We start from the raw sequence: 26,794 nt of genomic DNA on the forward strand, positions 1-26,794 counted from the left end.
ATTTCTTTTAATTTGGACTACCAGGGCCACGAACCGGGTTGCTGCCACCGTGACCACCTCTTTAATGACGACTGGACCTGGTACAGAATACCCCTAGGCCCTGGCGGGCGCTCTATATATGTCCTCCATACTGGTGGTATATGTTCCTTATCCAGGGCCCCATCCAGCTATTTATGTCATATATATATATATATATATATATATATATATATATATATATATATATATATATATATATATATATATATATATATATATATATATATATATATATATATATATATATATATATATATATATACACACACAATACACTTAGCTTAACGTGTGTCTGAAGACACATATCCAGTTGAAATTTGTACTGACATCGGCATGTCCCTCACCCACATGGGCTCGGTCATGATCATGACCTCTGTGAACGCAATCATTACGTAAAGACCACCCTGATGGACAGGAAGCGGTAGGTGGGAAGGACGCCCAATACATGATTCCTGTTGGAGATGTAACAGCCAAACCCTGAGTAAACAGCAATCAGGAAGAGCTTTCAGGCTCCTGCTACCATCGCCATAGCCAGGTGAGCGCTAGTGTGGCTACTGCACAGAAAGAGGACGGGAAGAGAACGTCTCGAATGAGAAGGCTCGAAGTAAGGTCAGAGTCTGGGAGGAGACAATAAGATAATGCCATCCTAAGACTGAGGGAGGTGGGTGGTGCCTGTCTGGTCTGCCTTGGAGGAACCAGAAGGGTGCTGGGCCTGTGGATAAAGGATAGTGATGACCTCTGTGATCACCATGTGATTCATGAAGAGGGGTATGCAATCTACAACAGTGCAGGTGGTGGCAGATGCAATGGCATGGAGGCAGCTGTCCGATTTGCTGGTGTTCAAGTTCTCCAACATTACAAGACTGTTGCCTCCATATCAGATGACCATGAATAAAACTACTGAACAGTTTTTATCATTTAGTTCCTTATCAGGGAGAAAATGTATCTTCGGTACACACTACTGATAGTGCAGTAATTTCCAAGCCACCTAATTCAGGCAATGGCTGAGAGCCCAAGACCATAGGTGGCCGGCAACCCATCGGGCACATGCAACTTTTGTAAAATATTAGTGCATGCACGGACTGGATTGATCACTGTGATCATTACCGGCACAGGTATAAGTAGAATATTTATGGAGGCACGTGTCTGACTCGTTTATGGGCCACGAGATTGGCACTGTATCTAGGGCAGTGTGTCTGGCACTGATATTCAGAACTCTGCTATGAATAGCACTGCCTTGTAACAAGGGTGCGGGATGCGCCCCAGGTGTTGGACTTGTTGGACTTGTAACTACACGTGTTCATTATGCATATGCTAAACATGTCGCAGTCTCTTTAGATATGTTTCATGCCTGCGATGGTTACTTATGCATCTCTCGGCATGTTCTTTGCAGGGACGACTAAATGAATGGCAGGATTCCCTTTGGTGTTGGATCGTTCCCTGAGAGGCCCAACCGGAGCTATGTGCGCCGCAATGGGGCCCAGGAGCTGGGGAGGCGGCAAGGGACCAGCGTATGCACTGCCCGGCCTCAAAGTCAACTGTATCGACAGTTGAAAGCAAAGATGAAAGAGGAAGCATCAGCTGACGCTCCCCGTCCCATCATCCATCCTCGGCGCCTGACTTCTCAGTGCAGCCGGTGCGATGACGTCACTACGTATCAGTGCAGCGGGCACAAGGTACGGGCGCTCAGAATGCTCTCTGCAGAGAACGGAGCAGCGGGTATTTTTCAGGCAAAAACGATAGCAAGGTGCTCCAAAAAACATCCGGCTGTCTTATGGGCGTCTTTTGAGATTTCCTATTGCCTGAAGAACAGTCAGGTGACTTCTTTTAACCCCTTTGGCACTTTTAGAAACATGACGCTGTTAAGACATTCAAAAGCTTAAACATAGAATGTCACACTAACATAGAAGTGCACATCATCCTTTGTAGTATTTTCTTATAGGTTTTTCAGGCGGAATCCACCTGAAAATATGTCATTTGTAGCCACTGAGCGTAAACTTTCCAAATCCTCCCCCAACTCTGAAAACTCATTAAAACCTTTGAACTTCTGCTCTTAAAACTCAGCAAAAAAAAGACATCATGTGCACGTAGCCTAACATTTTCATTTTCTGTTTTTGAGAAAAAAAATACAAAGTGACGTCCCAGGAAAAGCAAGTGTTAATCATCCACGGACCCCACTGTACCAGACTCTTGAGCGGGGAACTATGCAACTGTTCCACATTTTCGGCTTTGAAGTCAATACTAAAATCTCCTGGAAGGGGTAATGGAATAAACACAACGGAGGTTCCAGATGAATTTTTGGCAGAATGTTCAGGTCAAAAAAATTTTTTGTTCTCAACATATAAAAATCCTGAAATTGTTACGGGAAAAACTTCCAAAGACGTTTCCATCCGTGTAACACATCAGTGGGTGCGAGAGGGGGACGGCGTGACATGAGAGCGAGCTCTGAAGTGTTTTGGAATAAAGCTCAGAACTTTTCGTTCAGTGTATTATTTTAAGCCACCCCTGATGGGAACAAGTTGTCCAAAAAAGCAGCTCCACAAACAACCCCACCCGCGGCTGAAGGCATCCTTGGAACGTAGATAACACATATTTGGGATGCACATACTTGTGTGCCCACTATAAAGAAAGAACAAAAAGAAAAGTAAAAAAATAATGACCCAACAACGTATCCTACCCGAGGGGTTCCCACATCCATCAGATCTCCTTCATCCATCTGCTCTCCTTATCTCAAACACTTACCCATCCTAAGGTCAAGGTCACGTCATTGGAGTGTGGGAGGAAAGTAGAAGAACTTCAGAAAGTCATGGGTCCATGGGAAGAATATACAAACTTCTTGCAGATGTTCTCCTGGTCAGATTTGGTTGCATTGGTCCGTCTATCTATATAACTATCTCCACATAACACAATCTAGTCCAGTGTTCCCCAAGTCCGGTCCTCAAGAGCCACCAACAGGTCATGTTTTGAGGATTTCCTTAGTATTGCACAGGTCATTGAATGCTTGCCTTGCAATTATCACCTGTGCAATACTAAGGAAATCCTCAAAACATGACCTGTTGGTGGCTCTTGAGGACCGGACTTGGGGAACCTTCTAGTCCTATCTCAAGTTGTTGGACTTGGAAATCCACTACATTCAGGAATCCGTTTCTTTAACTAGACCAATGTGATGGATCCAATTTTCATCCATTATTGGTCTTTGAGTCCATTTTTAACACAACCCCGGCATCTATTTTATCATATACAAAAAAAAAAAAAAAACAACAGTCACCCAATGAACAGTAAAAATTACTGACCAATCAGACGATAAATGGACGGCATCTAAATGCTATCCATTTTTTATTTTTTTTGGAACCATGGACTTGAAGAGAACTTGCCAACAGGTCAAAAGTGTACAGTTTTTGCCCTTATTCAATTCTTGCAACTCCCAAGTAATTTTTTTCTTTTTAAATCAGCCATACGGTTCCACAGATCAGAGGTTTCTTATTTGGTGAAATTTTTTATGGTCTTTTTCGAGGGGTTGTTACTCACTGGATCCTCGGGGGCGTGTCTTTAGGCTGATCGGCTTTATTACGCTACAATGTAAGCAATGCCCACTTAAAGTAGAAAAATAAGCACTAAACACAGAATGAGATGAGAATGAAATGATGTTAAATAGAAAGTAGCTGGGATTAACAAAACAAGAAATGGACTGGGATTTACTGGTTACAAATAACCTAAATTGCAGCACTCAATACCAGTCAGCAGCTGCAAAAGCAAATAACATTTTTAGGATGCATAAAAAGGAGCTAAAAATGCATGTCTCAATAAATTCCAGTGCTGGTGCTGTATATATATATATATGTATAATATATATATATATATATATATATATATATATATATATATATATATACATATACATATATACATATATATATATACAGTGGGGCAAAAAAGTATTTAGTCAGTCAGCAATAGTGCAAGTTCCACCACTTAAAAAGATGAGAGGCGTCTGTAATTTACATCATAGGTAGACCTCAACTATGGGAGACAAACTGAGAAATAAAAATCCAGAAAATCACATTGTCTGTTTTTTTAACAATTTATTTGCATATTATGGTGGAAAATAAGTATTTGGTCAGAAACAAACAATCAAGATTTCTGGCTCTCACAGACCTGTAACTTCTTCTTTAAGAGTCTCCTCTTTCCTCCACTCATTACCTGTAGTAATGGCACCTGTTTAAACTTGTTATCAGTATAAAAAGACACCTGTGCACACCCTCAAACAGTCTGACTCCAAACTCCACTATGGTGAAGACCAAAGAGCTGTCAAAGGACACCAGAAACAAAATTGCAGCCCTGCACTAGGTTGGGAAGACTGAATCTGCAATAGCCAACCAGCTTGGAGTGAAGAAATCAACAGTGGGAGCAATAATTAGAAAATGGAAGACATACAAGACCACTGATAATCTCCCTCGATCTGGGGCTCCACACAAAATCCCACCCCGTGGGGTCAGAATGATCACAAGAACGGTGAGCAAAAATCCCAGAACCACGCGGGGGGACCTAGTGAGTGAACTGCAGAGGGCTGGGACCAATGTAACAAGGCCTACCATAAGTAACACACTACGCCACCATGGACTCAGATCCTGCAGTGCCAGACGTGTCCTAATGCTTAAGCCAGTACATGTCCGGGCCCGTCTGAAGTTTGCTAGAGAGCATTTGGATGATCCAGAGGAGTTTTGGGAGAATGTCCTATGGTCTGATGAAACCAAACTGGAACTGTTTGGTAGAAACACAACTTGTCGTGTTTGGAGGAAAAAGAATACTGAGTTGCATCCATCAAACATCATACCTACTGTAAAGCATGGTGGTGGAAACATCATGCTTTGGGGCTGTTTCTCTGCAAAGGGGCCAGGACGACTGATCCGGGTACATGAAAGAATGAATGGGGCCATGTATCGTGAGATTTTGAGTGCAAACCTCCTTCCATCAGCAAGGGCATTGAAGATGAAATGTGGCTGGGTCTTTCAACATGACAATGATCCAAAGCACACCGCCAGGGCAACGAAGGAGTGGCTTCGTAAGAAGCATTTCAAGGTCCTGGAGTGGCCTAGCCAGTCTCCAGATCTCAACCCTATAGAAAACCTTTGGAGGGAGTTGAAAGTCCGTGTTGCCAAGCGAAAAGCCAAAAACATCACTGCTCTAGAGGAGATCTGCATGGAGGAATGGGCCAACATACCAACAACAGTGTGTGGCAACCTTGTGAAGACTTACAGAAAACGTTTGACCTCTGTCATTGCCAACAAAGGATATATTACAAAGTATTGAGATGAAATTTTGTTTCTGACCAAATACTTATTTTCCACCATAATATGCAAATAAAATGTTAAAAAAAACAGACAATGTGATTTTCTGGATTTTTTTTTCTCAGTTTGTCTCCCATAGTTGAGGTCTACCTATGATGTAAATTACAGACGCCTCTCATCTTTTTAAGTGGTGGAACTTGCACTATTGCTGACTGACTAAATACTTTTTTGCCCCAATATATATATATATATATATATATATATATATATATATATATATATATATATATATACATACACACACACATTAGAATCGGGCCACCATCATATATATATATATATATATATATATATCCCTCATGTCACCTCTCTCAACCTCTTCTCTGCTTTCAAAGCCTGAAGCAGTTAAATAATCAAGTGGCGAAAGTCGGAACTTCTACCGTAACTCATCTTGACATTACTGTACATAGTGTTCATTCTTTTTAATGCTTATTGAGTGTTTTTTTTCAGGTGGAAAAAAAAAAAAATGGCCCTGCGAACAAAACCTAAACTAGGCACCGTCCCATCAAAAGGCTGAAAAAACACTTACAACACTTCAGAACTTCAAGAAGAGACAAATTCCTCCAAAGGAAAAAAAAAAGGAGGTTCCTGAAGGGGTTTCTGCTTGAAAAATTTGTGGTTTTTGAACGCCAAAAAAACCTTACATTTCTGGGGTCTGGATTAATGTTGGCATCTGGTTTGGGGGGGTCTGAAGATATTTAAGGGTCTGGTCTTCGGTCTGCATTTAATTTAGAGTCCTGCCAGGGGCGTGAATTTATTTAGGGATTGTCAGGAGAAGTCGTCATGATGGTCTGGGCTGGGTGGAGAAGAAAAGAGAACAAGTGAAATCATAGAACAGGAGTTTATAGAGTCTTCTCCTTGTATTGCCTATGAGAAAACCATTCTGGAGCATTATTCTTGGCTGTTGAGGATTTGACCCGACTTTGTGGATTTGCTTCTGATTTTAAATTAATTTTTGAATATCATGCACTTTCCTTCGCGGTTGGACTTTGCACTCTTATGTGAGTGAACTGGACTGTTCAGTTTTTTTTTTCTGTAATATTACCAAACATCTTTTAATGGTTACATTTTCTGTAGACTTCTGGATTACAGGAAAAGTACGCTGGAAACAAATCTGCTACCAGAATGCACCACGGCGGCGGCGGCTCAAGTTGGAGCACAAGGAGTGTTTCAGCTAAGAAAACTGGGTCAGTTGGCATCAATTCCTTTCCTGGACGAGTGACACTTGGCAAGCGCAGGACTCCTAAATGGCACACTGCAGGGCAGGTGTATGAGCGGAGATGGGCCCGGCCAACAAACCCCCAGCGGCTGATCTGTGCTGCAGTGTCGCCATCTGCAGGTAGCATAGCATATTGCTTTATTAGCCTTTTTGCCCCACTTAACAGTCGTGGTGTAAAGTATAAATTATATTATGGTCAATTATTTACATGAGCAAAAGTACAGAACAAGTCTTACTTGCAAACTAGACCTCTTCCAGAAAAACGACCACCTATTGGACGAAGCTACCTTATAAATTAGCATTCTTTTTAAAGAAGTTTTCATAGATAGAGCTTGTCAAAACAAGCACTCTTGCAATTTTCCGCTTTCTAAAATTTGAAGCTGTTCTTGAGAGAGATATTAACACTTCTCTTGTTTACAACAAGTTGCCTAGGAGACCGACCACTGCTGCTGTGTTGTTTGTAAACACTGTGTTGAAGCAGGGTGGGATCAGGAGCTAGTGGCGCACTTTTGGCCTGCTTAAAATATGTGCTTAGAAGCAGAATAGAAAGGAGCTTGTAAGTAATGGGGACCTTGGCGGGTTAAGAATAAAAGTATTTTTGTTTTATTCCTTACATCCCTGGTCTTACAGAATTTCCAGGTGGATGGTCAATGCCATGTTCCCAGTCCACAAGATCCCATCCTGGGGCCGATAGTGAATATCGCTTGGTACCGAGGCAGTTGAACTATCTCGCAACGTTCGGTTGGCCCACAGATTTTGTATCTCCCACCTATATAGTCTGTAGTAGCCACAGTCCATGGTCCATACCACAACCGTAGCACGTGTATCCCACTCCAGCCAGGAACAGACCTTAAGAGAGCTCCTCACATCCGGATGATAGATATCACAACCGTAGTATGAGTATCACGCTCCAGCCAGCAACAGTCCTTAAGAGAGCTCCTCACATCCAGATGATAGATATCACAACCGTAGTATGAGTATCACGCTCCAGCCAGCAACAGTCCTTAAGAGAGATCATCACATCCGGATGATAGATATCACAACCGTAGTATGAGTATCACGCTCCAGCCAGCAACAGTCCTTAAGATAGCTCATCACATCCGGATGATAGATATCACAACCGTAGTATGAGTATCACACTCCAGCCAGCAATAGTCCTTAAGATAGCGCCTCACATCCAGATGATAGATATTACAACGCATCACGTGTATCAAGCTCCAGCCAGGAACAGACCTTAAGAGAGATCCTCACATCCGGATGATAGATATCACAACCGTAGTATGAGTATCACGCTCCAGCCAGCAACAGTCCTTAAGAGAGCTCCTCACATCCGGATGATAGATATCACAACCGTAGTATGAGTATCACGCTCCAGCCAGCAACAGTCCTTAAGAGAGCTCCTCACATCCGGATGATAGATATCACAACCGTAGTATGAGTATCACGCTCCAGCCAGCAACAGTCCTTAAGATAGCTCATCACATCCGGATGATAGATATCACAACCGTAGTATGAGTATCACACTCCAGCCAGCAATAGTCCTTAAGATAGCGCCTCACATCCAGATGATAGATATTACAACGCATCACGTGTATCAAGCTCCAGCCAGGAACAGACCTTAAGAGAGATCCTCACATCCGGATGATAGATATCACAACCGTAGTATGAGTATCACGCTCCAGCCAGCAACAGTCCTTAAGAGAGCTCCTCACATCCAGATGATAGATATTACAACGCATCACGTGTATCAAGCTCCAGCCAGGAACAGACCTTAAGAGAGATCCTCACATCCGGATGATAGATATCACAACCGTATCATTGGTATCAAGCTCCAGCCAGCAATAGTCCTTAAGATAGCTCCTCACATCCAGATGATCGATATCACGACTGTAGCACGTGTTTCAAGTTCCAGACAGCAACCACATGTTATACAATCCCAACCAGGGATCTCCAAACGTCTTTGTGGGTTCAGTGATGGGCAGAAGAACAGACCTGTATTCCACCAGATGGAGCCATGGTTCCTTGGGCCGTTCCTGTCGAGCTGTTCCTGTGTGACGTCACCGCTGTGCTCTGCTTTACGGCCGGCGCTGACACAGTCAGTGCGGGAAGCTGACGGCGGGGGACGTGACAGACATCGGAATGTGAGTATGTACTGTTTTTTTTTTTGTTTGTTTGTTTTTTTTTAACTTTTACAATGGTAACCAGGGTAAACATCGGGTTACTAAGCACGGCCCTGCGCTTAGTAACCCGATGTTTACCCTGGTTACCTGGGGACCTCGGCATCGTTGGTCGCTGGAGAGAGGTGTCTGTGTGACAGCTCCCCAGTGACCACACAACGACTTACCTACGATCACGGCCAGGTCGTATCGCTGGTCGTGATCGTTGGTAAGTCGTTTAGTGTAACGGTACCTTAAGATCCAGCTGTTTTCCTCTGTTTACTGTCACTGAATGGAAACACCGAGTCCTGAAGCTGAACTGATGAGCAAGCAAATCTCTAATAAAACGACAATAAGATCGACGTAACCAGTGGTCCATCCTGGAAAAAAAAAAAAAAAAACAGTCTGCATCCCTTAGATTCCGCTCTACAAGCATTGGTCCAATAGTCTTTAGAACAAGGCTATCCTCACAGTCAGTCAGTCTCCTAGACAATGAGCTGTACGCAAAAAGAGTTAATATCTCAAGCAGCAGAAAATTTTAATAAAACCGTAAATTGTAAAATTGCTTCTATTTACAAACCCTATCCAACAATACCTATTTATGAAGATGGGGAAAAAAAAATAAAAAAACCTTGAAGGAGTCTTGGGATTTTACCAAAAGTCCAATGATCATTGCTACAGTATAGATCAATGGCACCACCTACTGGCAAATGCTTGTATTACTTGTATACTATTTGAATTTTTTTTTACCTTATATCAAAGTTTTCCTGGGATCTCTACCCGAATTATTGGCGTAGTGAGCTGAATTAATTGTCAATTATTTTTTTTTGCTTTCTGAATAGCAGTGCTAAGCTGCAGGAACACATAAATGCAAAGTTCTAGAGTGCCACCCATAGCACAAGCCATCCATAGCGGCACCAAACACGATCTCTGGATGCCACAATACAGCTTTCCTTCAGACAACTTTTCTGTTCCCAAGGTTATGAATCTTGGAAAAATTGAAGTATAAAATAAATATAATTGTCTTAGTACCAAGTCCATTTATGACCCCATTAATTCCCCCTTCCTCCTGCAAGGTAACCTGCTATGACTACAGTTGTATCATTTGATCTTTAGTAAATATAATGCATCAGGCCAATTAGCCAACATAAATGAAGGATATTTTAATATATATATATGAATGATAAATAAATATATATGAATGATAAATTCTCAAGTCAAAATGAGCTCACTGATGGATTCTCAGATAACTCATTCTGCAGGAGGTAATTAAAATCGTACAAGCGTTTGTTCATTTTAAACAGTCATGACCACCAGATGGCGCTGCAGCTGCAATATTCCTATATGGCTTACTAAAAGGGTTTGTCTACATAAGTCTTATTCGGCAGAACTATTCTTTCTGAGAAAAAGGAAGCAGCAACAAAAGAACCGGACCGACCCATTATAAATCATTGGGGTCCGTTGGGAGAATCTGTTGCCAGTCACGCGATGGATTAAGCGCTATGTCGTAATTTCCAGTTACAATGGAATGATGCAGATGTGAATGGCGCTATAGGCAACCAATTTTTAAAGTCATATTTTGTTTTTTTTTTTGACATTTTGAAGAAGTCCTGAAAATTCCAATTTATTTATTTATTTATTTATTTATTTTAAATCAGTGCAGGAAATTGACACCATCACTCTGACCTGCTATGGCAAAAGGACTGGCAAAAAAAAAAAAATCTTAAAAATTAATAAAATCTTAAAAAAGCCACAGGTCTGCAAGTTGTATTGTTTCGCCATTTACTGTGCTTTTTTTCTTTTTGCACATTTTCTTTATCCGATGACAGTGACGCGTTCTGCATGCTTAAATATTCATCAATGCAAAATCCCTTATTATACGTCTCCTGGGGTCAAATTCACATTCACCAGTAGAAGGCGCCTTTGTCCCCATGTTATAGTGATCCATGCTCCGGCCATCAGAGGGAGGGAATGGAAATTCAGACAGTTACATTGGTTGAAAAAAAGACCTTGGTGCATCAAGTTTAACCTCTCACAATGTCTCCCTATCACACCCACTGGTGGCGCATGTGGTTTCTGGACCCACGGTACCACAGGACCAGATCTGCAGGAGCTTAGCTAAGCGGCTACCTGGTGTTTATTGGAACTCTTGATGGTGGAGACACCTGGGGATGCAGGTAACATTCTTAGGCAGGGGCTGGGGTCAGGTTCGTTAATGCAGGGAGACCTGACGAACAGGTAACAGAGACTGACAGATTGTATGGACAGCTTGGATATTGAAGATACCAGGAAACCGCGCTGGCCGCACTAGGACACATGACTGGTCACACCAGGACCAGGAGACCACAGACGCGGTTTCAGGATTAGGTGACAGGAACACAGATAAACTATACTAGACTAGTGGGAACATAGGATACGGGAATAGGTAACAGACAAAGAACGGGGGACCTGGCAGCATGCAGTTGCACACCAACAACACCAAACTAAACTTTAGGGGTTGCTCAGGCACCTGCCTATTGGGGAGGGTGCCTTAAATACAAGATGCCCCCCAGCTATTGGCTGGGAGACACCTTGCAGGTGATCACTTTAGGTAAATGTCTCCCTGCTGTTAGCGGTGGGGGATTTTTTTTTTCACGTGGACGCTGCATCTTTAAGAGCAGAGGAGCGCATGCACTAGGCGTACAGCCAAAACACAGTGCGGTGTGCACAGAGGACAAGGAGGAGGCACATGGGGATGCTGCGGTGGTTGGAGCACCGAATAAGCAGGCGTCCTCGCATGGTAGGAGGAGATGAACCATGTGGAGGCGCCGGTAGAAGTTACAGACTCAAACCCACGACCTACAACATTACAGGCAGAGCTAAAGCCACGAACCACAGCCTGCTGTCATAGCCAACATGGTCGTTCATTTCCACCTTGAAAGGAATGTGATCAGGAAGTGACAAATTGTCCAAAATTTTTATGTTCAATATATATATTTTTTTAAATGTTTTTCCATTTTTCATATTACTTCGTGATGAGCACAAGTGCTCGTTATTTGAGGTTTGCCTAGGGTGCTTGTGTATGCACCGAGAATAACGGGAGCTCAAGTCACACGTTCAAGCCCCCGCGTCTGTATGTTTTGCAGTTGTTAGACACACACAAAAAAAATCTCTATAATCTGAACTTCCCACTCCAGTCTCCAGGACTTCTCTTCTGCTGCACCAGTTTTCTAGAATGCACTACCCCATACAATCCAATTACTCTTTCCAGTATCCACAGTTTAAAGCGTGCCCACAAAACATATTTAGATGGTTCCATTACCCTCAACTCACTAATCTAACTATCCTCTGCTCTCTTCCACCCTCTCAGTTGCACTTTGTAGTTGGACTTTTACAGATGACCAGCTCTTTCAGCATTATTTGAATGCCCCTATTATACTGATGGCTGGATCTTACACGACGAGTTCCCCTTTATTGAAGGGGTTGTCAAAATACTGTACAACCTCTTTAATAAAATAATTGCTAGATAGATGTTACTATAGTTTCTAGCAAATTTATTTCACTGCAGTGCTGGATTCACAGGCACACTATTCAGTACTCAGCTGTGCACCTGTGAATCCAGCACGGCAATATAGTGTCCTCCATGCTGCTGCTTCTGTGTTACAGAAAAGCAAGAATTCCTTTGTATCTGTGTACCGTGTAGTGTAGAGGGAGATGATCTAGTAGCTTGTCTCGACCCACCAGCTCAGAGAGAACTGAAAATTAGAGGTAAAGCTAATATACAAGTACGCTTTAAAATAAGTGACACTGTAGGCCATCTTTACACAGTACACAAGCGAATGACAACTTAAAATATTTAACTCTGTATAATAAATTTTATTTTTCTGTAAACACATAAAACATTCTTTTAAAAAAAAAAGAATCTTTAAAAGAAAGAGAAAAAAAATACATTAATTCTTAATGAGACAGAACATCTGGAACCGTTTCAAAGTGCACAGAATTTTCCAGACTTGTAAATGCAAGAAATTTCTTACAGGCAAGAAAAAAAAAAAAATCTAAAAAACAACAATTCTCTATCATTATATAAATATAAAGTAGTAGTACTTAGTACCACTGAAACCAGTCATAATAAAAAGATTACCCGGCGCAAGACGGTCTTTGGGCAATATTCATGATGTCCAAAAACGCAACAAATTCTTTAAAAAAAAAAAAAAAAACTAAGGCTGGATTCACACATTTAAAATACATTCCAACATCTCGATTAATAAAACAGATGTTTGAAGGAGTTGTGGAATGTCAGAAAAGTTTCTAAAGTTTATTATTCGTAATAAAAAAAAAAAAAAAAAAAAAAAAGGGCATTACTCACCCTCCCCTGGTCTGGCGCGCAGTCACCACCACTGTAATTGTCTGCAGCACTACAACCAATCGGTGAGCTGATTGAAATTGCATGAGCTCACTGATTGGCTGTCAACGTGAAGTCAGCGCTGCAGACAATCAAAGACACCGGGAACAGCGGCAGAGACTCAGCGCTGGATCGGGCTGGATTTTACTAATAATGTTGCTTGTAGGAAAAATTATTCTGAAAGGGTGCAACCACTTTAAGTCCAGCCCCCGAGGATCATCCTGGGAACATTCAAAATTGGTAAGAAATGCAAACATTTGGGTGGGGTTTACCAAAATCCCACTTTTTTTTTCCATTGAGACAGGCCAAAATTTGCTGGAATGATTTCTGAAAATTTTGGCAAAATTTTCTATTTCAAAAATGCTCTTTGTTGCCCAAATGAAATAGTCAGTTAGTTATTTTTTTTTCCAAAGTAGTCTAGGAAATGAAAGCCGAGTGGTGATTGGCTGCTACTGTCTATTGGGGTAAATCTTTCCATTGTGTTAATCCGGATTAAGTGTACTATAGCGGTTGGTGAGGGACCCATGACCATTGGCCCCTAGGGGCCCGGACTACAGTCAGTACTTCCTGGAGGTATTAATCAGATTATTAAAAAAAAAAAAAGAAATACAGTATTTTATCCCTTGCGGAGTAATGGTTCAAGGTTATAAAAATCTCCATCTTCCGTGTTGAAAAAAGGATGAATTTGTAAAAATGGAACGGTCTTATGATCATCACAGATTTTTTCATTGTTTCCTAGAACTGAAATGACAACAGATAAAAAAAACTGAGGAGTCTTAAAAAAAAAAAATACTCTCCTTAACAGCTGAGCAGGGCCCGGGATTCATCGCAAAGTATAGGACATAAGGCAGGCAGTAAACAATATTAAATGTCCCAACAAATAAAAAAAATTGTCCTAAAATATGAACAAAAAAAAAACCAAGTTAGAATTTTTTTACATCAATTTCATAAAAAGAAAAAGTACCTTAGACAAAGAACATGACACTAATAGAAAAAGACTCCTCCTAGAATAAACCTCATCTGACTCGTTTCGCCCTTACCGCTTCATCAAGGGATGTGCTTTCTCCCCTTCTATATATTCTAGATGGATTTTTTGTGTGACCAAGGAGGTTTATGATCAATTAAAGGCAAGTAAAATGCACCTTAAATTCCCCAAAGCCAGATATCTTCTGCCCATGTTTGCTACTTACCTTATCTATGTGCGGGAGGAGGTTTGTCACTTTTCACTGTGCCGCTATCTTGGAGAGCCTCCACTATCCAGGACAGCGCCTTAGCGCAATATTCCACCTGAAATACACATTTTTTGATGTAACTTCTGACTGTTAGGAGACGTATGACCCAAGACTGGCCCAGCTCCCTCCTCTGCTGGTGACATCATGGAAACCTGCGCTGACGGAGTTAAATTCGGAACAAAACAGATGACGCCTTCATTTCTTATCATCTCAATGGTTTCCTTGAATGAACCCTGGATTCTGGCTGGAAAGTTACAGCACTTGTGTGCAGTAATCGGAGAGGGCCGGCATACATTAACATTTACTAGTGCTTGCCAAGCTTCGTTCTACGCCGAGCCTCGAGGTCACCTTCCAGATACTATGATACACGCGAGGATAAAGGAGGGGGCTGACATGGGGATTTATTAAAGGAAACCTGATTTCTGGACAGCGTGTGGATGTCGATGTTCCAGTCTCAGAACCAGAGTCCAAGACTACGTCTAACAAGTCCATAGACTTTGTATGTTCTTACTCCGGTTTCTTCAAATACTCCAAAAAAAATAAGAAATGGCTTCCGTCCTCTGAGCTCAGACAGAAATCAAGGTGTCAGTGAGTATATGTATGATGTAATGTTTGTGTCAGTGTGTACTTGTGTGATCTGTAGTGTGTGTGATTACATTTGTCAGTGTGTATACAGTGCTGTGAAAAAGTGTTTGCCCCTTCCCGATTTCCAATTCTTTTGCACGTTTGCCACACTTAAATGTTTCAGATCACCAAACAAATGTCAATATTAGGAGTCACAGTTTTTAAATGAAGGTCTTTATTATTAAGGGAAAAAGAAATCCAAACCTACACGGTCCTGTGTGAAAAGTGATTGTCCCCTAGACCTAATAACTGGTTGGGCCGCACTTAGCAGCAACAACTGCAATCAAGCGTTTGCAATAACTGGCAATGAGTTTTTAACAACGCTCTGGAGGAATTTTGGCCCACTCATCTTTGCAGAATTGTTGTAATTCAGCCACATTGGAGGATTTCCGAGCACCAACCGCCTTTTTAAGGTCATAGCATCTCAGTCAGGACTTTGACTAGGCCACTCCAAAGTTTTAATTTTGTTTTTCTTAAGCCATTCAGAGGTGGACTTGCTGGGGTGTTTTGGATCATTGTCCTGCTACATAACCCAAGTGCTCTTCAGCTTGAGATCACGAACAGATGGCCTGGACATTCTCCTTCAGGATTTTTTGTTAGCAGGATTCATGGTTCCATTTATCACAGCAAGTCTTCCAGGTCCTGAAGCAGCAAAACAACCCCAGACCATTACACTACCACCATATTTTACTGTCAGTATGATGTTCCTTTTTTGAAATGCTCTGTTACTTCTATGCCAGATGTAATGGGACATACACCTTCCAAAAAGTTCAAATTTTGTCTTGTCATTTCACAGAGAATTCTCCCAAAAGTCTTGAAGATCATCAAGAAGTTTTCTGGCAAAATGGAGATGAGCATGTATGTTCTTATTGCTCAGCAGTGGGTTTTGTCTTGGAACTCTGTCATGCAGCCATTTTTGCCCAGTCTCTTTCTTATGGTGGAGACATGGACACTGACCATAAGTGAAGCCTGCAGTTCTTTGGATGTTGCTGTGGGGTCTTTTGTGACTTTGTAGATGAGTCGTCGCTGCGCTCTTGGAGGTAATTTTGGTCAGCTGGCTACTCATGAGAAGCTTCACCACTGTTCTGTGTTTTTGCTATTTGTGGATAATGGCTTTCATTGTGGTTCGTTTCAGTCTCAAAGCTTTAGAAATGGCTTTGTAACCTTTTCCAGACTGATAGATCTTAATTACTTCCTTTCTCATTTGTTCCAGAATTTCTTTGGATCGCAGCATGTCGTCTAGCTTTTGAAGATCTTTTGGTCTACTTCACTTTGCCAGACAGTTCCTAATTAAGTGATTTCTTGATTGAGAACTGGTGTGGCAGTAATCAGGCCAGGGTGTGGCTAGGGAATTCGAACTCAGCTTCCCAAATATGTGAAAAAACAGTTAATTTATGTTTTAAGGGGGGGGAGGCGGGCAATCATTTTCTCACACAGGGCCCTGTAGGTTTGGATTTCTATTTCCCTTAATAATAAAGACTTTCATTTAAAAATTGCATTGTGTTTACTTGTGTTATCTTTGTCTAATATTTATATGTTGATCTGAAACACTTAAGTGTGACAAATATGCAAAAGAATTGGAAATGTGTGATCTGTAGAGTATTTGTCACAGTGTGTATATCTGATGTATACATGTGTGATCTGCAGTTTGTCCATGTATACATGTGTGATCTGCAGTTTGTCCATGTATACATGTGTTTGTCTACATGTGTGTGTGATTTATTTGCTTTTTCACTTTATATGCAAATATGGCTGTGACCCGACCACCCATTAAAAATAAATTTGCACACCCTTGAAAAATCAGCCACTTTTTTTTCCTACTCCTCAATAACCCCCTTGGTGTACAGAATTCACGAGATATTTACTGACATTTCCGTTTTTGTACCTCTATTTCCAGCGCTTTCAACCTTCGGTCGTGCTCCTTGATCTCCGCGAGTTGCTTCAGTGCGGTGTCCACCCTACAGAAATTAACACAAATGTGACCGACCGACACTGGGTGGAGGAAATGTTACTGGGTTGCACGTTGTCCGACAGAGGTCGGGACGTTGGATTTGTTGGAGCAATGCAAGTCTCTGTGCTAATTTTGTTTCTTAGTCTTAGTCTTAGTCTTAGTTTCTTAGTCCATGTGTTGCGCCTGTCAAACAGCCGCGGGGACTCAAACATTTTTCGAGCATGCCGAAGGCACTCGGTTTGCACCCGAGCATGGAGTGATAACACCTTACCCCAGCACATGCGCTCATCACTAGTGCCTACACCAGTTTTACCCAGACTGTTCCTTTATATTGGAGTCGGTTTTGATGGCTTACTTTTGGGACGTGCGCCGGAGACGCTCCGTGTCGCTGTCCCTCTTCTGCTTTGCAATATTCACCAGGTAATTCTCCTTTTGCACGGCTTCCCACGTGAGCATCCGGCTGTCCAGCGGCTCCTTCAGCTCCAACACTAGAAAGCAAAGGCTATCAACACGCCATAAACAGGGCAAGGCCACCATCTCTATCAGGATCGTCTACGTGTGCCCCTTTTTTTGAGCACAATATTTTGAAGTGGATTTCGGAGCAGTTTCTGCTCCAAATTGCACATTAACAGAACAAAATGTTCCTTTAAAACGGCTTCTTACTCATTGCAATACACCTACGGTGCCGTTTTTTTCCCCCGCAAATTCCCTCCCATGTAGAAAAGAAAAAAAAGCAAATTGTCAGTTTTTGTGACGATTCTGCTTGAAAAAAAATATTGCAAATTTTTATATCACTGAATTAATTGAGGCAGCAAATAATTTCCCCCCAAAATAATTTTGGGGTATTTTTGTGCATGGGGCATATTTCTCTGCTGCAGTTAATGTATCGGTCACTTGTAAAAAAAAATATATATATATATATATATATATATATATATATATATATATATATATATATATATATATATATATATATATATATATATATATATATATATATATATATATATATATTACAATATATTTATTTATATTTTTCTATTTTATTTTATTTTTTTTTTAGGAGAAACTTCACGAAAATTTTACTTTTCTTTCCATGCTGGAAACAAAACAAGTGTTAAAAATAAATAAATAAATGAATAAATAGGTACCGAATAGTTGTGGAGCAGATGGGTTTTACTATCCATCTAAAAGAACCCCCAAGGGCGTCCATATCCTTCAGGGGTAGGTTTGTGAAGAGTCCTTTTATATGGGTAGTGATACAGAGTCGCTACAAAACTATTTGGTACTACGGTACTTTAAAAAAATAAATAAATAAAAAAATACATTATTATTTTTGTAGCCTGGTAAAAAAATATTCCAAAATGTGACCACTACATTAATTGCACCATTCACAAATACATCATAAAGTGCGTACGTGTTTTTATGCGCTTTTGTTGTATATGGGGTTTCACTTGGTCAAATCCGGAATATTTTTTTCAAAGCAAAAACTCTACAAAAAAAAAACAAAAAACATTTTGCTTTTATTTCCATGCTAGACAAAAATAAAATAAAAAATAAAATAGTATCAAATATTTGGGGATAACCTCTTACTCGAGCGCATTCACTCATCACTAATCTGGAGCAGTTTTTGTTGGGCAAGGAAATGTTTTTTTTTTGTTGGGTCGGTTTATCTTTCAAAGTTAGGAGCGCTCCATTCGACAGGACTGAGCACTTACTGAAATGTCTTATCTTCTGAGACTGGACCTTGCGGATCTTGCGCTTGATAAATGTGTGAATGTGGCTGATGATGATGAAGGGTGGGGCGAGAGCCGGACGATTGTGATATTCCACTATCAGGTTGTATCGCTGGAATTTCCAGTAGATATCACTGTTACCTTGCACTTTGGAGAAGGTGTAGCTGAAGAAAAAAGAAACGGAGAAGAGAGGTCACCACATATATTGAGGCACCATAATGAGACGCCTATGGGTTTGTAATAAAAGCCCATAATTGTGGTTTTATTTTTATTTTTTACAAGTCTGGCAAATTTATGCATGGAACCTACTAGACATCACAAGGTCACTAATAACCCTCTATAAGGCTGCGTTCACACAATTTTTTTTACTCAAATTTTTTTTGCAATTTTTCAAAATTTGGATGCAACATGTGAACACAGCCTAAAATACCTCTTATTTTTTTTTTAGAACACCTGTTCGTTATTACATTGTTCTACATGATAAAAGTAATTTAAAATATCTTTGTATGAAGAATTCTCAATTTTATTGGTGAATTTTCATGGTTTAGATCCTACCGGTCTCGATTAGCTTCACATCATAGAGCCACTCTTACATTTACTTAATGATTGCAATTTATCCCTAGGCAAATTTCACACATTATCACGCAGACACATAGCATAAACATACAATAGAAAGGGTAACTTTTTTTATCATGCTATCAAAATATGGAGCCCAGAAGAAAGCCAAGGAAGGAAGGATACAGTACGTTTACCAAAAGAAGCATGAAACTTGGAGGAGCACTGCCTCATTGGGATCTCCATGCCCAGACCCGGCCAAAATAATATTTTAAAAATCCGGCTGAGGTACTATGCATCTTGTATGACTTCTTCTCCCCCTGATATCCTTCAAAGACCGGTCCCTCCTGAAGCACATGCTCAAGGAGAGCCCCATCTGTCTAGGAGATGATCGCAGGGGACCTGATTGGACTAGTCATTCTAGTTGCATAGTCCTTGGCCAACTTTTGAAAGCAGTATCTGACTTATGCTACCCGTGGATTGGGCAGCATCAGAAAGTCTCTTGCCTGTTGTCCATCTCACCCTACTCCCCATACACATGAGCTCTCGATTCGGCCAAAGACCTTTCCATCTGGTGACCCCGTATTCAATGAGACCCTAACCTAATAAAAAAAAAAAAATCAGAATCTACACTGTTTGCATGAACATACTGGAGACCTGTACGTAATCTATTTTCTATCCGCTAATTACCTGAACATGGCGATCAGCAGATTCAGCAGGAGGATATTTGCAACAAGCAAGAAGACAACAAGCAGGAAAATTACCAGCCAGTTGGCAAATATGTTGACGCATGGGGGATGCAGGCCGCTCAAAATGACGTCAGGGTCATCAGAACAGGTTTCGTTGGCCAGCTTCCCAGCTATGGAGTAAAAAAGACAAAATTAGATAATGTGATTGAGGCTTTGGTGTTGTCTCCTTTCAGGGTCAAATGTTGCCAAATTGATTTCCAAAGCCTGCAGGGTCCACCAAACACTGTGGTGGAGCAGTTGTTCTTGAACATTGTTGATATCTAGCAGGTTTCAGAGATTATTACAGCTGATGGGTTGGCGGTGCTCATTTTTGGCCACCAAACCAGTGTCATATTGAGGTTCTACCGTTCTCTTTGGATAGGTCTTCACTTTCGATATAGCGGAAAACTCTTGAGAAGCTAAAAAGTCGCGAGTCTCAGGATCGTGAACATTCTAGGGTTAAGGCGCGGCTGATCTTTCACTACACTGGAACAAAAGGAGCCAGGGACGTCTCTTACACGGGACATTCTTCCAGAAACCGTGAGACAAAGCCAATGACATTGTAGGTCAACGGCAAGTTACGAGCATGTATCTGGAGCCTAGACATGGATGTGTCCCAAGTTGGTGAAAATAAAGAATTTCTCTCCAATCAAACGCTAACTCATTGCTGCCATGTATTTGAGGAGTGTTCCCATTTTCAAGGAGTTTCCACTTAGTTTCTGCTCCAGAAATGCCTCAAAAAAGGATGTGTGCACATAACCACAGAGAGGAACTCTTCAAGTTGTCCTCAAAAATGCAAAACTTCTCAAAAACATGGAGGTTCTGATCAGTTTCTACAAAAAAAAAATCCTAAATACTCCATGTGCAGATAGCCAGTGAGTGACAACTCAATGTTTTTGAAGTGTTTTGGTAGATTAAAATAGTTTTTGGTCATCTGTTTTGGACCTGTGGTTCTCTGCCCTAAACCTTTGTTTTTTTGGATAGTCGACAAAATACTGAAAAAGACTAAGCTTCTGACGTCTACACCTCGGGGGGAGATGGTGGTGGTGTTCCTCGGTGGCATAGTTATAGGCATCACGTTTGTCTCTTACCATCCATCTTGTCTAGCTCTAGCTGACCAAAGATCTGCAGGTAAGGTCTGTAGAATACACGTCGGAATATCCACCCCAGCCGTGTATCGTTGGGGTGTAGGAGACCTTCAGTGGCAACCCCATAGGCAATCAGCCAGACACCAAGGAAAAACAGGAAAAAGAAGACGTCTTTCATCTGTGAGGAACAAGAAGAGAGAGAGACAAAATTAGGTCATCCTTCAAGGTAAACCATATAAATTCGGAAATAACACCTATACAAAAATAAGAAAAAGAAGTCAAAGTTGGTATCAATGACCTCAACAATGAGATATACAGTCTCTTATGTCTATGACCCGATGTGGATAATCGAAGAAAAGAAAGTGAATGTGAAGGAAAGTAGATGGTAGAATAAAGTTGGGTGAAATGAAAGTCCTCCTCTTTGAAGTTGTGTTCACACTGAGTCTTTTTAATGAGTTCTTGCAGCCGAAATTGAAACTATCCAAATTCCTCATTAAAAAAAAAAAAACAACAACAACATTTCTGCTCAGTTTCCGCTCCAAACAATAAATAAAATAACAAAAACAAACATCAAAAATGCACATAAAAAAATGAAAGAAAGGTGTAAAGTTTACATGTACACTTACCATCTTTCTGACAATAATTATTTTGGGTCCCAGCTGTTTGTTGACTGCAAAAATGTGAATAAGTCGAAGGGTAAAAACCATGAAGTCGAAACACATTATGGTCCGTCCTGACTCATATGACTTTTCCATCATTCTGTCCAAACAAAAGTTATTGTGTGTTAATTTTAGTGGTTTTAGTTGAGAAATAGGATGATTGCTTATTACTAGTGTTGAGCGATACCTTCCGATATTCGGAAATATCGGTATCGGATTGGATCGGCCGATATCCAAAAAATATCGGATATTGCCGATATCTGATACCAATGCAAGTCAATGGGACAAAAATATCGGAATTAAAATAAACCCTTTCTTTCCTTGTAGGTTAATTCTACATGAAGGAAAACAACTAAGAATAATGTAGGATGTATTGGGGGAGGTGGAGGAGACATTAAAGGCATAGAGGTTTAGCCCAATCAAATGGAATAGCAGGAATTTTTTTTTTTTTTTTTAGACGTTCGGAGTTACAAAGATATTGACTATGTTAAGATTTTTTATATTTTGTCAGATATTTGTGTTTCACTAATTCCATGCGCTGCACCTTTTTTTTTTTTTTTACTTCTCCCACACTTTCTTCTTCATCATCCTCAGCAGCAGCATCTTTTTCATCAATTTCTCCTTCACCTTATTCATCTTCTTCTTCACCTTCCTATTCTTTTTTTTTTACATTCTTCATATTCTTTTTATTCAACTATTATTATTCTTCATATTCAACTTCATCTTCTTCATATTCTTCTTCTTCATCATATTCTTATTTGTGACAGGCATTCCTGTAGTTGTTATCTATAAAAGTTTGAAGATTATACCTTCCGTTCTGCCTGTCACACAAGATTTACAACAGGATTTGCCCGCGTTCAGTTTGGCCTGCAGCAGCAGGTTTTTTCCAGGGGCACCACGAGGAGGAACGGACTCATCCCCATACACTGCTTAGTCTTCTTCTGCTTATAATTTAGATAATATCTTTTGCTCTGATTTTTAGTCTTATGCTTAATGTACTTCTGCTTTTTGTTCTCCAGGGTCGTCGTCTTCTTCGGGGTGGTCTTCAGGGTCGTCATCTCCAGGGTCGTCGTCTCCGGGGCCAACGTCTTCTTCGGGGTGGTCTTCAGGGTCGTCGTCTTTAGGGTCATTGTCAGGGAGATCCAGAGTGATTAGCAAAAACCATTTCCAAAAGCTTGAACTTGGAAATGTAGCAGAAGGTACTAGAAGGCTGAGGAACTGCCAAGAACCAGCTGACGGTACTGGAACCCGGATGGCTACCTGAAGGTACAAGAGCCCATGGAACTACCGAGGACCAGTTGACGGTACTGGAACCCAGTTACTGTTAGTTAGCAGGAGGTACCTGTGCCAGAAAGTACTACCAAGGACCACCAGACGTTGGTGGAACTTGGATACCCAGAAGGAGGCACCTAAGCCAAAAGCTCTGTCTGGAACCAGCTGATGGTACTGGAACCAGGATGGGGAGCAGAAGGTACAAGAGCAAAAGACAATGCCAAGAATCAGCTGACTGTACTGGAACCCGGATGGGTAGCAGAAGGTACAAGAGCCAATGGAACTACCGAGGACCAGCTGACGGTACTGGAATCCGGTTACAAAGCACGAGGTACCCGTGCCAGAAAGCACTACCAAGGACCACCAGACATTGGTGGAACTTGGATACCGAGAAGGAGGCACCTAAGCCAAAGGCTCTGCCTGGAACCAGCTGACTGTACTGGAACCAGGGGGACCTATTCAAGATTGTCTTCCAAAGAACCAGCTAATGGTGCTGGAACTCAGATAGGCAGCAGAAGGTCCACAGGAAAAAAAAAATTGCTAGGCCACGAGCCGGCCGTAGTTACCAAAAACCCACAGTCCTACAGGGGGAGCTTGTCCTATTGGCACTAGGGAACCATCTTTGATTGCCAGTTCCTGCAGCCCACATAGGAAGCACCTAAACTGCAGGCACCATGGAGTTGGCTAACCCGACCGCAACCCGACAGGACAACGTGTTGGAGGCAAAATGACCTTGACACTACTTGGAAACAGCTGGCATGCTGGAACCAGGCTGGGCAGGAGGAAGTACCCATGCCAAAGACACTTCTGAGCAGCAACGAGCGGTGTTGGAGCCCAGGGATTACAGGAGAAACAGTGTAGGCTGAGGCCTAATTGGAGCAAGTTTAAAATCTGTAGTGATGTCAATGTGGAGGGAGCAGGAGAAATTGCCGCATACACAGCTGGGGATCAGCTGACGTTACTGAGCCCCAAAACACTGGAGCATGTGTTGACTGTGCAGACGGCACTTTCAAGCAGCAACTGGCGGTGTTGGAGCCCAGGGATTACAAGAGGAACAGAGTGTAGGCTGAGGCCCAAGTGGGACTTTCCTTCTTAATGAGACGCAGCACAGCAGTCATTCATACCCCCTTGGCGCCGCCTCCTCAGCGTTGTTTGAATCTGTCCCCGAGCCTGCACTGTTATGTTATCCTTTGGGCATGCGCAGTTAGCACTGCCCGTCTACTGACATTTGTTGTCAGGCTGACTGCGCCTGTGCGGCCGCGCTGCCCGAGATCCCGCCCTGCTGTGTCTTCTGATTTATTCGGATTCATGGGCATGCGCAATGCATTTCTTCGCCTCTCACTCATCTCCCTCCGCCTTCTTCAGACTGTGCGGTGTCAGCTGATCCCTAATCGCCGTGGCATGCGCTTAGGGATCAGCTGACGCCGCACAGTCTGAAGAAGGTGGAGGGAGATGAGTGAGGTGAAGATATGCACTGCGCATGCCCATGGGATAACATAACAGCGCAGGCTCCGGGACAGATTCTAACAACGCTCAGGAGGCGGCGCATGGTGCCAAGGGGGTATGAATGAAAGCTGTGCCCCGTCTGATTAGGAAGGAAAGTCCCACCTCCGGGACTTTCACGGTATGAGGGGGCACATTTTATAAGTGTTTAGTTCAGCGTGTGCAAGGAGCATAACTAAAAGAGCCACCTTTTCCTTGTGCAGCATTAGTGCTGCACAATGTGGCTCTTTTAGTTACAAACTAACTAGTGTGAGTGTGGAGGGAGCAGGAGAAATTACCGGATACACAGCAGGGGATCACCTGACGTTACTGAACCCCAATAACATGCCAGCAAGTGTTGACTGTGCAGACGGCACTTCCGAGCAGCAACTGGCGGTGTTGGAGCCCAGGGAATCCAGGAGCAGAGCGTAGGCTGAGGCCTAATTGTAGGAAGTTTAATATCTGTTGTAGTATGATTGTGGACGCAGGAGAAATTGCCAGATGCACAGCTGGGGGGGGGGGGGGATCAGCTGGCATTACTGAAACCCAATAACACTGGGTTATGTGTTGACTGTGCAGACTACACTTCTGAGCAGCAACAGGCGGTGTTGGAGCCCAGGGATTACAGTTCAGGTGGTAGAAACATTAACGCAACAGGAGACCTGGATACTGTTGCCAACCAATTATTTAATCTGGAACAGGAGTGGCAAATTCCTGCGAGATCCAGGCCTTGTTCATTTTCAGAAAAGTAGCCAGTCAACGTTATCGGAGGATAGTCGCATGCGACGGTCTGTTAGTACACCACATGCGGCACTAAAGACGCGTTCCGATAATATACTAGCAGCAGGGCAAGCCAGCACCTCCAATGCATACTGGCCATGTATCCAGCTTAGAGACCCAAAACTTGAAGGGGGAAGAGCCATCTGGGAGTACACTGAGAGGGCAAGATATGTAGTCTGTCACCATCTGACGGAAACATTGCCTCCTGCTGACTGGAGCCGTCTGTGATGGTGTAGGCATTTGTGGTGGGCACAAAAAAGTTTGCCACATTTGGGCCAAACTGGTCTTGCTTTGTGCTAAGGCACTGCTTCTGCAACCTCTTTGTGTAGAGGTTCCTCCACTGCCTCGACGCACTGAGCTGCTTTGTAAAGCACTAGCAGCACTGCTCCCAGTTGGACTGGAGAAGATGATGGAATGCATCAGTGTGTCTTGGTACTCCCGCATTTTACGCTCCCAGTTCGACGGTGTTATGAGGCTTTGTAAGTTGTCCCGGTAGCGAGGATCTAGGAGGGTGTACACCCAATCAGCCGTGTTGAGAATATGGGCAATGCGGCAGTAGTTTCTCAGGCACTGCAGCATGAAATCAACCATGTGCTGCAGACTGCCAACTGGCCAAGAAACGCTGCCCCTTGCTTGAGGCGTGATGTCTGCCTGCTCTGCATCACCTCACCCTCGCTCTATATACTGACTACTAAAGCATTGTGTACCTCCCTCCTCTGGACAGATGTCTTCCTCCTCCATTGATTCCTCCTCACCTCACAAAGTGTCCCCTGCCTAGGCCTTTGTGAGGAACCACGTTGTGCAGACTGTCCAGAAGCAGATGACATTTGTGACTCCTCATCCTCCACCTCTTCCACAACCTCATCCCTTAGCGCTTGCAGTGTTTTTTCAAGCAGGCAGATAAGGGGGATAGTCATGCTGACTAGTGCATCATCTGCACTCGCCATCCACGTGGAATCATCGAAGGCACACAAAACCTGGCAGAAGTCCTTCATAGTGACCCACTCAGTGGTTGTGAAGTGTGAAGGGCGCGCAGTGCAACTTTTTTTTGCACCTGATGCAGCTGGTACTCCATTACTGCTGGCTGCTGCTCACACAACCGCTCCAACATATGTAACGTTGAATTTCACCTGGTGGGTAGGTCACATATGATGTGATGTTCCAGAAGGCGGAATCGGCGCTGCAGAGCTGCAATGCGCGATCTTGCCATGCTGGAACGCCGCAAGTGAGCACACTCTAGGCGGACCTTGTGCAGCAGTGCATCAGGATCCGGATAGTCCCTCAAAAAACTCTGCACGACCAAGTTGAGCACATGTGCCAAACATGGGATGTGAGTGAGGTTGCCTAGGCCCAGAGCTGCCACCAGATTTCGGCCATTGTCACACACTACCATGCCTGGCTGGAGATTCACTGGCACAAACCACACGTCGCTCTCCTGCTTGATGGCATTCCAGAGCTCCTGCGCTGTGTAGCTTCAATTCCCCAAAGAAATTAATTTCAATATGGCCTGTTGACGTTTGGCCATGGCTGTGCTCATATCGGTC

At 42.5% G+C, this 26,794-nt stretch overlaps 1 protein-coding gene across 2 annotated transcripts in view; it reads right to left on the bottom strand.

Annotated features, from left to right (window-relative positions):
* Window positions 1–12,596: 12,596 nt before the first annotated feature.
* TRPM4 (transient receptor potential cation channel subfamily M member 4) overlaps window positions 12,597–26,794 on the bottom strand; it is a 90,362-nt gene continuing 76,164 nt past the window's right edge. The window contains exons 18-25 of one of the 2 annotated variants that reach the window (XM_069741763.1): window positions 21,684–21,816; window positions 21,061–21,235; window positions 19,932–20,100; window positions 18,669–18,850; window positions 17,306–17,438; window positions 16,885–16,957; window positions 14,334–14,430; window positions 12,597–14,038 (exon numbers count right to left, since the gene is read on the bottom strand). In XM_069741763.1, the coding sequence (XP_069597864.1) occupies window positions 14,335–14,430; window positions 16,885–16,957; window positions 17,306–17,438; window positions 18,669–18,850; window positions 19,932–20,100; window positions 21,061–21,235; window positions 21,684–21,816 (961 nt within the window). In that variant the 3' untranslated portion in view covers window positions 12,597–14,038; window position 14,334. Of the gene's footprint in view, window positions 14,039–14,333; window positions 14,431–16,884; window positions 16,958–17,305; window positions 17,439–18,668; window positions 18,851–19,931; window positions 20,101–21,060; window positions 21,236–21,683; window positions 21,817–26,794 lie in introns of those variants that run through there. The other variant, XM_069741764.1, reaches the window with a different exon arrangement.

Source organism: Ranitomeya imitator, chromosome 10 (assembly GCF_032444005.1).
Source record: "Ranitomeya imitator isolate aRanImi1 chromosome 10, aRanImi1.pri, whole genome shotgun sequence".
NCBI classification, from domain to species: Eukaryota; Metazoa; Chordata; class Amphibia; order Anura; family Dendrobatidae; genus Ranitomeya; species Ranitomeya imitator.